The sequence below is a fragment of the Mytilus trossulus genome, chromosome 8 (assembly GCF_036588685.1).
Source record: "Mytilus trossulus isolate FHL-02 chromosome 8, PNRI_Mtr1.1.1.hap1, whole genome shotgun sequence".
Taxonomy (NCBI): Eukaryota; Metazoa; Mollusca; class Bivalvia; order Mytilida; family Mytilidae; genus Mytilus; species Mytilus trossulus.
Genome location: NC_086380.1, coordinates 46,382,838 through 46,395,131, shown reverse-complemented (window position 1 = coordinate 46,395,131; position 12,294 = coordinate 46,382,838). Strand labels below are relative to the sequence as shown.

Sequence of the window (12,294 nt, the reverse complement as noted above, 5' to 3'; positions counted from 1 at the left end):
TTCGTTGTGAGTTTGAATGTCCCAAGGGTGTCAAATTCATGTTCATCGATTTGACCCAAACTCTGACATTTCATTTATAACCATGTAAAACATTTATTCATATTATAAAAAGTCTAAAATAACCAATTTACAGGGCATGGGATTGATGATATGTAATTTCATTTCGTGTGTGTTTTTTTTAGTCTAGACGTCATCTAATTAACTATCGAGTTGACATCCAATAGTCATATAAATAGAAATAGAAACGAACGTGCGTTTGAAATTTCTAGGTCTGTTAAATTTCATATTATTTATTAAAAATATATGTTTATCATTGTTTTTACCTGTATAAGAATGATATCTTTAGGATCGAATCGGTCTATCAAATGATTTACCTTTCTTTCATTTTCAATGTTGACATCTTTTTCCTTTAAATAACTCAATACACACAATGCATGCATGCTTCCATCTGTAGCTCGCGCGGATTTTTCTAGGATTTAAGTAAATTTCTGAACAAATGAATATTTGACTTCCCGTTTTTGCACATTGAGAGTACTTATAATGATGGCATTCATTTGTTAGTTTGGTTCCGTTCTTTGACCATCTTTTTATGTTTCTTATTCAGTATGATTAACAGAACAGGTCCATTCAGTTGTATGGGACTAACAACTTGAGCTCCCCTTTTAGAGGGGAACGTCAGATGGAAGTCTGTCCCATCTAAATGTACTCAATGATAAGTTGTTTGAAAGAGTTAGTTTTACACGTCCTAGATTGGTGTTATTCTCGTCATTCTGAATATAACGTCTTGCAGTAGTATTATCTGTATATATGTTATGTGTTGCTCTCTATTTTGCTTGTTTAGTAATATCATTGTTAGCTAATCCCTGCTTTTTTCGTCACGTACATTTGTGTTTGGTTTTCTTTTTTTTTTTTATACTTTACTAATGCTTGTGACTGGTTTCTGTCAATTTTATAATGTCTTGTGTTGTATTTTTTGCTCGAGTAGACGTTACGCACGTTATTGCGTCCATTCTGTGAAACCAACCAGTCCTCACTGATTAACAGCTTTTCTAAAAAACCATAATAGTTAAGTTATATAAAATTTATATCCATAGACAGACAGGTGAATTCTATTCCGAAAAAATCTGGAAATAGTTTCGCCATATTTCACAATTGTCTAAAATAAGGACAAACATATTAACAAAATGTAAAAAAAATATGCGTGTCAGACGTAACATACTATACGCATAATCACTTTAGCAGGCGTGTTTGTGTTCTTAAAAACAGTGTAATATCCGAGAAAATTCGCATGAATGATATGCGGAATATATAAAGTATAATAATATTACTGAATATGCGTTGATGTAAAGACAAAAGCTATTTTTTGGCAAAAACAAGTCTTCACCATGGTCAGATTTAAGAAAATGGTAAGTTATTAAAATGTATAGGTTTTTTTAAGAATATGTAAAATTTTGTTTTTATGAATTGTGCTCACAAAGTACACAGATAGACCATATCAAAATCTACTTTCTTTTATCAGCACTCACACCACATATATAAAAACAACGACTCCTGGCAAATGTCTTGCAAGATGTCCAACGTCGTATTTTGCCGCTTTTTGCAAATAAAGTGTCAGTTACGACGTTATTTATTGAAAATTAAGATGTTTTGCATGCTAAATAGTGCTTTTCCGTAATTGTACTTAAACTTCACAAAACAGTTATATACTTTTTGAAAATTTGCGTAGTCAAAACGACTTCGTTTTCAAACAAATCAAATGTCTTGCAAGTTTGTACAATGGACGATTTTCATACGCTTTGAACGTTGTCGATTTAGGACGCTGTTTATGGTGGATCATCTGTATATATTTCCTCAGATAGAATTTTCTATCAACAAGACCATAGAGTATTAAAATTAAAAAAAATCCGATGACGGGGTTGTTCGTTTAGATGAGGTTCTTATGTTGTGAAAGGCTGTGTTACGAGAGGACAAAAAATCGTCAATTTATTTTCAAATTTGTGAAGCGTAAAACTGCGATTTTTTTTTTATTCTCTGCAATAAGATTTATATGTATAGAACTTGAAAGTGAACATAAAATTGTGCCTTAAAAGTGACCATACACCTCTCTATATCATACGAAGCTTGTTAACATCTGAGATGAATACAATTAACTATTTTTTGTCTGACAATCGTTTATTTTTTTTAATTTAATTGAAGTAAAGTGTACTTTATAAGCAAGACCCGTTTAACTTGTAATTATCCACATTTTTTTTTATAAAAGCAAAATTGACCTCTTCTTTTTTTTTCGGAATTATATGGGGAAACATTACATTTTATTACGTTATTCAGACTAGGTCAATTGGTCTGTGGATAGACGGTTGTCTCATTAGCATACAGTATATATTTCATATAGACTTATGTATTACCAAAATGAATATATCGTGTTGTTTGTTGCTTGAGTTACTTCCAGTGGAAATATTTCGTGCAGATTCAGTACAACCAAATATCAATTAATTTATTGACGTGCCAAAAATTAATGCCAGCGAAATAAAAATAAAATATTCTCAATAATCCGCGTAAAATTTTGATGTAACCAATTGTGACACAATATCGTGCGTAACTGTTTTTCTTCCTTAGATCCTTCTTGATATGTGTTTGCTGTTTCATTATTGTTGGTAGAACATGGGGTGCGTTGAAGGATATGATGGTATCCCATGCGGCTGTTCATTCAACAATGTACCTTATATCGTGCTGTAATTGTCTATTGGTATACCTATTAATCCAATGAGTTGGTTGTATTCACTCGAACAAGTATATAGTATATGTTGGCATTGGTTGTTGATGTTGGTCTATATCCACCTAGATTGATATGCGTTAATGATACCTATGATGTAATGGAGCCATTCGTGACATCACGGGTAGTAAGGTCGTCATATCGATGGTCGTTTAGTACAGTGATTTTGTCATAGTTTGGTTAAGTTAGACATGGTTGTGTTAAGAGTTTTTATTGACAATCAATCACACAATATAAACATTCGGATTTTTCGCTAAATGAACCTCTGAATATAAATTCAAGCTAGTAAGAATCTTTGTTTATCGATAATATGTTAGTACATTAATTTTTTTATCATATGGTTATTATTTGACACAGAATAAAGCTGGCTTATGTAAAAATTTATAAGTTGTTGTTCGTTTCTAATACAGTTATTATTTACTGTCCGTTAGATCCCATGTTTCGTTATGGTATCAATCTGCCGTCAATTATTTCTAAAAAAAAAAGCCTACATTTGCACACAATTTAAGATTACATGGTTTGGTTCACTAGTGTCATGGTTAAGTTCATGTTTGACATGGTTCAGTTATGAGATTCCGGCCTGTCGTGAATAATGGAAGTGTTACGATCAAAATAAACAGACATTATGTACAACTATTAAAATACTGTTTAACAATATTTTCGCAGATAATTATTTTCGAGTTTAACCCATTCTATCCTATTTTGAGTCAATATAGTGTCGATGTTTTCTAATGTTATTGTTTTGTTCAAGACGAGTAGATCTGAGTTTTACGAATTAAGGACGCCCGAGGGTATAAAAATTCAGGGGGAAAACCAGTTATTTTTCATTATAAATTTTATGTATTACCTTTATTAGTTGTTACTCTATCATATGGTACAAAAACATTAAAAAATTCAATCTGTGATGGCCCCAGATGACTTTAAAAGTGTATATATCATTGCAAAAGTTCCAAACTATATTCCTTTGGTGCAAAAATGACAGTTTTTGGCATTAAAAGTGAAATATGTTTTTAACTCATCGGTGACCTATATTTGTATCATTATTTTCAAAAAAGCTATATTTAAACTAAACTTTTATAAAACTTGAGCGATTTCTGTAAAAAAAAAAATATTTATTTCGTTATTACTTTTCTTTCCTCCTATTAGTTCAACAGGGGAAAAAAAGTAACTTTACAATTATGCTATTTTCAAAGGCAGATTGTGAGTGTAAATGAACGACGAACCCATCTTTTTATTTTTTTTTATTTTTCTATTTAGTATAAGATGAAATTCATTTGTGGAAAAATAGAGCGAAATCCTATATGAAAATAAAATTTTGATTTAGAACCGCGAGCCACCTTAAAGATGATCTTTTACTCGCAAAAATTCACCTCTCAAGAAATCACTCATCTACAGTAAAACTAAGATATTAGCATTATAATTATCATAAATATAGAAAAAGCACATATAAAGAAACCACTAGAGCAATGTATTAATGAATTTCAACAATAACATTTGTTTTAAAAGTTGGTGTATTCGGAATAAACTATGATCTAAGAAAACACATAGTAATATACAATATGAAAAATACAGTATGATTTCCAACGGCCGATTTCCAATGAGACAACTATCCACCCTAGAGCAAATACATTTTAGCAAGTAATTAAAGCATGTCTCCACTATCGAACATATCATATGTAGGTCCGACTGAACTTTCAAATATTAACCTACTAGTTGTCGAAAGGATAAGAATGATAAGACAAAGGAGGTGGGCAACATAATTGCTTAGTCATGAAAGATATGTTTTAAAAATATCGCTCAGCTTGATTTCCCGCTTATCCTCTATATCCGGTACGCTTCCGTTAGGTGTCCGTTTTATGCGGTACTCGTCAGTTGGATGTACTTTTGACGTCCGTTCTGTCCAGTACGTTTCAGTTTATCGTACATTGCATATCCTTGAAGTGTCCGTTAGTAGATAGATTAGGCATCCTTTGTCCGTCCGTTTTATTTGGTCAGTATACGAACGGATACAAATTTTGTCAACATAAACCTTTTTTCATCCGTTCGGCGTTCGTTAGAGCTATCAGCTAAGGTGTGACCGCAGGTTTAGATAGTAAAATAATAATCTTTCGGTACTGATTTTCAAATCAGTCCTAACAATTGTTGATATCGTTTAGTTTAGCCATGTTAAAAAGGAGTATATAACAGTAATCGAATGGCATAAACAGTGCAGAATAAGTCTGTTCACATTTAATGCTAAATTTATACTGTTGAGATAGTGTCAAGGCATATTTAAGACTGTCAAGAATGTGTCGAGACATATTCATAAATTATCTAGAAAGTCAAGAATATGCCAAGACAGATCGAGACAAATTTAAGACAGTCAAGAATTTGTCGAGACTAATCCAAACTCTTATCAGATAATACAGGAAGTGTCGAGAAATTTTAAGACAATGTTCATACTGTCAAGACACTTGTCAAGAAAAATCAAGAACCTTATAAGAAAAATTCATACTTAGTCAAGAATTTTTAAAAATTATTCAGACAAATTAAGAATGTCGAGTAAAAATTCATGCAAATTCAGACAAAAACTGGTCTTTTCAGACTTTTTGACTTTTGTATTGGGAATTGGGAAGAACTGAGGCATTCGTTTTAGGAAGTTACATAACTTATCCATGACCAACTTAACCAAATTATGACAAAATCACTGTACTAAACGCTCCTCGAGATGACGACCTTACTTCCCGTGAACATGTAGTGTAACTTATGGTATTTCTCTGGTCTCAACTTTTGTGAGACATTAATTTTAAATACATTTGTATGTAAAGAACTAAAACATTAAGAATGACACTGCTTAGAAAATTCGAACAGTCTCAAAATTAAATGTCGCGTCCAAATAGTCATTTTTGTGACATATTAACTTAATTCTAATTAATTACCTTATATGATAATATGATTTTAATTTCAGCAATTGGACGTTAATGACTACTATGTAGAAACTTACACATACGGTGGACTTGGGGAATATGGTATCTACACATTATCTCTTTACACATATACATCATCTGGTAATGAACCTACACAAACAATAGAATGCCAAACATTAACGGATGGTAAGGAATCTAATTTTTCAGATTTAATTAAAACCAAATCTCTCAATCTGCCCTCTATGTACTAGCATTCAGAATACAGTCTTTTATCGTATAGTGTACATCAACTTGTTTTTCCGAATTATTTTTTCTCTCGTGTTTAGCTCCTTTTAACGCTTTCGCGGCAATTTATATTCGCTTTTTGTGTATTAATATGAAAGAAGATTCCAGATCGTGGCAAATATTAATATCACTTTATTTCTTTTTTTCTGCAAATGGAGACTAAATAGTTTGTGAATATGCCAGGTTAACATGAATTTGGATTTTAGCCAGAGTCGATAACAGTTTATCGATGTTATCATCTCTCAAATTAAAAGAACAAGGAGATGTAGCATAGTTGACAATGAGACAAATTCAACCCAAGTTAGAAATGAAACGAGTAAGACCAAGTGCGTTGATATTATCAAATAAGGGGGAAATAATAAACAACAATAGTAGGATATGTGCCAAATGTAGTCACCTTCCCTGGTGTCAGTGCTTTGATATAAATATGAAAAATTGTAAACTACCCTTTTCAAAAAAAATGTTTTGGTGTGTTAAACAGACTGTCGAATTAGGTTACTTGTATCCTTTGGATTCGAAAATCAGAAGAAATAAAGTATGAAGCATTTCGCTATAAATATTTACTTTCATATATGTTTGGGCTGATATACTTGATTATAGATTTAGTGTCTTGATTTCAATTTTTATATGTCAGTACCCTGTGTCTTATATGATTTGGTAGTTTAGTCACTAATCGTTGTTTCTTTAATATGTTGATGTTTGTGAGACATTATTGCTAGATAGTCAGCAAAATGTAGGTCTTTCAAAGTAGTGTATTAGCTGTTATTTGTCTCGAAATCAAGTCTTTACATATGATGAAAAGTGTAGATGTCATGACACATCCTTTTTTAACATGGAAGTGTGTATCACTATACCAAGCCTTACACCTGACGCTGTTGTAGAATGCTTTTACACTTAAAGGAGATTTATAATATGTTGTGTAAAACATTGTACCATATGATCTTAATATTTTCCAAATACTATTCCTGTTAATGCTATCTCAAAGTTTACAAGACTAGTATACAGTTCCGTTGATATTCTGTGAATTTTCCTATGATTTTTTTTATATACAGATTTGGTCGATACAACCTCTCCTAGGGCGAAAACCTGCTTTTAAAATTTTGATTTCTAAAGGGAAACTCCATGTTATAATAATTCACGACAAAAGATACGATTTTTCATTCCCTATTGTTCATTGCCTTTTTTAAACGGCAGTGTTCCTTTGGCTCCATTATGAAGTGTTTATATATTCAAACTCTTTTATTATGCCGGTGTGTGTAGTGATATATAGATTGTAAAGATCGTAATCAATACACTACTGGTAAATGATGAAGTCTGAGATTTCGTTATCATAAACTACTTTTACTTAGATTTTATTAGTAAATTGGTTGTACTGTGTAAACTCATCAAACCTTTAAACACACTTTATAGCAAAGCTTATCTTTACATATTAATATTGTAATAAGATGAAAATTGCCTACATTTGCACTAACATCGATTTTGTCATCAACAAGTTAAAGTATAATGAAATTTGTATTCTTTTCGAATGTTTTTTTTTTTATGTATAAAGTTTATTTTCTTGATGACGATTGATTTAAGCTATCTAAAAATACCATGTATAACATGTATAACACAGTAGTCAGCACTTCTGTGTTGACATGAGTTATCATTGATATGTTCATAATTATAAATTAACTGTTAACCCAAAAAAATCATTTTTGAAATACTAAGGCTTTTCTACCTCAGGAATGGATTACCTTAGCTGTAATTGGCAAAACTATTAAGAACTTTTGGTCCTCAATGCTCTTCAACTTTGTACTTTATTTTGCCTTTTTAACATTTTTTTATTCGAGCGTCACTGATGGGTCTTTGTAGACAAAATGCGCGTCTGGCGTATATACGAAATTTAAATCCTGGGATCTATGATGAGTTTATGACACATATTTATCATAAGGTTAAATCCTAAGTATCTGCCAGTCAACACTTTTAAATTGGCATTGCACATGTCATGCTTTCTTAGACTGTACATGTCGTTTAAACACTTAATTCCCGGGATGTGTTTTAATTGAATTTTGATTTAATGCATAATTTTTATTAACAGAAATTTCTGGCTTTTTACTAGCTTTCGGTAACTATGAGCATTCTCATATCCTACTTTCGTCTGACTTTGACCTGCTGACACAATGGGTAATGCATTTTGTTAGTCAATGTTTATTTAGCGTGTGTATTTATATTGTATCATAGGTGAGTTCACTTATTGTTGTTTAGGGTGAAGGTTGGCATTACACCGTTTAAATCTGCTGCATTTGTGTGTACCTGTCAGGAGCCTGTTAATTACAGGGGGATGTTTGTTGATGTGGGTTTTTTTTTTTCTGATGATGTTCTTTTCCTTTGGCGACTGTTGTAATTGAGCTAATGAGTTCAGCCTCTCGTATTTTCTGTCCAGATTTACTTCCATAGCACTTGACTTCGCCTGAGTCTTCTACAAGGCGGGGGAGTTATTTTTCTAATAGGTTTGTTGACATTAGGGCTTATCTACACAATGAAGAGCTTGCATACCGTGCATCTAGTGTCCTCCGATACCCTGTGGTTCTGCATTGGATCGTTTGATCGTATGATTGCTTTCATCTGCCACCTCGAGAAGAATTTCAAGCCACATGGGTCTCTATTGAAGGCTAACATAATTTATTGCTAGTTAATCAAACCATTGGATGAACATCAAAATGTTTATTATTGAAATAAAGAATATATTGTCGTTACTATGAATATATCACAAATGTAGCATTTACATGCATGTTCATTGAAATATAAAAGTACTAAAGATCATAATAACATTAACGGTGCCAATTTGTCTGCACCACATGCGCATTTCGACAATACATGTCTCTTCAGTGATACTCTTGGCCAAAATATGTGAAATCCATAGCTCATATAAAAGATAAAGAGCTATAATTCAAAAGTTCCAAAAAGTATAGCCAAATCCGTGAAAGGAATCAGAGCTGTGCATGAAGGAGATACATTCATTAATTAATAATAATTTCTAAATAAACTCATCACAGATACCAGGACTAAATTTAGTATATACGCCAGACGCGCGTTTCGTCTACAAAAGACTCATCAGTGACGATCAAATCCAAAAAAGTTAAAAAGGCCAAATAAAGTACGAAGTTGAAGAGCATTGAGAACCAAAATTTTGTAACAGCCAATTTTATTACACCAAAAAATCCGTATTTTCATGCCAGTACCAGAGTACAGGCTACGGGGCTGGTGATATCCTCGGGGAATAGCAGTCCACCAGCAGAGGTATCGACCCAGTGGTAGTAATAACATTAACTTATGCTATGTTGAAATGTATCGTATAATAGTTCCAGCACGAGCACCGGATACAGTGGAAGCAGTTGGTATATCATACACTGAAATTGAAGTAGACTGGACAGAAATAGAAACGAAAGATAGAAATGGAGTACTCCTAGGTAGGTATAATTTAGTTATAAATAAATTAAACGGAAGACGATTATACAAAAGTAAATCCTGTCACAATACACTTTTGATCTCGAAAACAACTTTCCGTTAATTATGTTAAAAACAACCGACATTCAAAACTCAAGTCGAAGTTATACTTTATGTATATGAATACAAAATAAAGTTTTCTATAATTTTATAATTAACGAAAACAAGTAATAAACAATTTCAACAATTTCAATCTAAAATTGACATCACTATAAACAGAGAAACCACGCCCGCATATCATTAACATATAAAAGTTTGTTAACAACCGGTTTTCTAGTCCGTTTAAATCTGATAACGACCAATAGATGTTTTACTACGGAATAAAGAAGGTCATGGGGCCCCCTTATTATCGAATAATAGAAGCTACTTCTTAACCGATATGAAATAATGTCACTTATTAGCGACAGTTTTCGAAAAGGCCTTTTAGTTAAGCACTTTTTGCCCCCGACTTACTCACGGCTGTATTACATATCATTGAAAGGCTTATTACTTAAAAAAAATCGAACGGAACAATTTTAGTTACACCAAAGCTCAGGAATACACATACAAATATTCGCCTATGATTTGATAATATTTTAAATATCACAAGTTATAGTTTGTATTAATGTATTCTTTAAAATTTCACTTTTAACAAACTGATTTTTAATCATCTGTGTGTATAATGCTTATTTCTTTTCGTATTTGATTTTATATGATCTTTTGATTGTAACAATGTTTATTATGAAATTATAAAGTTAACGTAATGAGAAAAGTCGAAAGATTTTTGAACTTCAGAATGGCAGTAACAATGCAGTGTGAGCAATCAAAATATAGTTCCGATATTTACCACAAAACCTTGATGGCCCAATGTGTTGTCTCCTTCGAATTATTTCACACTCCCCTAGAAATGTTTCTCTTTATATTAACCTTATATCAACAGCATACATCGTTTTGATAAAGTAAAAGAGTTAAAAACTAAAAAAAAAATGTTCGTTGATGGTGGTATTTTTGGGCAACTGTTAAAAGTTGTTATAATCTGCACGTTCAAAGCTGAATACTTGAAAGCCAAGTATGTACAAGAATCGATGTTGATGAAGAGCTATTTGACCAAAAAGGAATTACAAAATAACAAATGTCATCTCATGTCAACTCTTCCTGAGGGATTTCTAATTTAGTTTCCTTATAATTTCTTACATTCTTTATGAACGAACAATTTTTGAAAGGTTTGTAAGGAATAATGTCAGAATGATGCACACTGACTAATGAGATGCTGATATCATCAAGGACTAATTGTGGACTAGTACAAGTATCACTCCAGTGCTGTAAAAAATGAAAAAAAAAACCGTTATAATTGTAGGTTATAGAATAATATATTATAAGTTTGTAAGCGCCTGGCCAAGTAATATTACAGTGGACAACACAACTCTTCAGCATACTATAACAGGACTTGACTTTGATACATATTACTATGTCGGCGTGACAGGATTTACAAGTGCGGGAGATGGACCAGTGACAACTGACACCAATAAAACTTTAGGTTAGTTATTTTTTACAGTAATGTAAATGAAGGATATGGGATATCACTTCATAACAGAAAATACTCGTATGCCTTTTGACAAAACCAACAAAGAAACATCGAATGTTCTGCTCTTAATCATCTCAATGTCAAAGTGATGCTAACACGGAGCATAAGAGCAAACTTTAATGAAAGTTAATAACGGATGATTTTTTTTCATCGTATGTTTGTGCTTCATGTCAATAACGCTAAATCTGTGCAACGAAAAACACAAATTCGGATAAAATCAACAAATTACAGACTATAATGGGCGAAGAAATTTAACAAGTACTGTTATAATTTGTCAAACAACAAACTGGTATACACAGTAACCTTAACCAACCAAACAAACAACAAAAACAAAACAAAAACAAAACAAAACAAAACAATACAAAAAAAAATCAATATCATCGTACAAATCACGATGTATCTTATATAGCTTGATTGAAGATAATATAAAATCTATAAATTATTAAAAAAAAGTATAAATCAAAATCCCTAAAATTTAGATCCATGTAAACTTATTGTTCTTATGAATGAAATAAATATATTTGATGTAAATTTATTGATACTTTATTCTGAGGAAATATGATTTATGCATTGAACTTTATTCATATACTGCTAATACTTTTTTTTTCATTTTTTGTTTGTTTTTGTGTTCTTAGTATCGATCTATTGAGTTACCTAGTTGCAACTGATTTTTACAGTTTGTTTATATATTGTGCTAAAAAAACCAACACACTACCAGATAACGGCGGGTTGTTGAGAGCTCTAAAACCACATGTTTTAAGTGTCTGTCTCCATTCCTGTATCTGTTATACAGCGGTTGTTGATTTATATTCATTATATTTGTTTGTTTGGGTGTGAGGTGTGGTAAAACATGATACACAATAGAACAAGTGATCAGTAAGCTGGAGTTTCTCATGACAACATATCTATTGAATTTGGAGGGGAAAAGTGTATTTCTATGGGAACGTACCGTGTGAATTTCTTTGTCGCCCTCTTCTCTTGTTTTTATATGAGTCATAGTTCATTCAGACACCGAGAATCAAAGAAGCCAGATCATTTAGTTTCGCATTCAGAAACATTGATGATGTTCTTTCCATTAACAATCCAAGTTTATCAAACTGGGTTTCATTAATATATCCTCCAGAACTAGAAATAAAAGAAACAACAGACACAGCTTCCTCTGCCTCATTCTTAGACTTAAACCTCGAATGTGACATAAGTGGTCATCTCAGTCGTTCTATGACAAACGAGACGATTTTAATTTTGAAATTATCCTTTTCCCCACTTAAGTAGCAGAA

General features: G+C 31.9%; 1 protein-coding gene across 1 annotated transcript in view; it reads left to right on the top strand.

Annotated features, from left to right (window-relative positions):
• The first annotated feature begins 1,385 nt into the window (after window positions 1-1,385).
• Window positions 1,386-12,294, top strand: part of LOC134727713 (GATA zinc finger domain-containing protein 14-like) — a 47,699-nt gene continuing 36,790 nt past the window's right edge. The window contains exons 1-4 of the mRNA XM_063592097.1: window positions 1,386-1,406; window positions 5,721-5,865; window positions 9,309-9,416; window positions 10,790-10,969. Of these exons, the coding sequence (XP_063448167.1) occupies window positions 1,386-1,406; window positions 5,721-5,865; window positions 9,309-9,416; window positions 10,790-10,969 (454 nt within the window). The remainder of the gene's footprint in view (window positions 1,407-5,720; window positions 5,866-9,308; window positions 9,417-10,789; window positions 10,970-12,294) is intronic.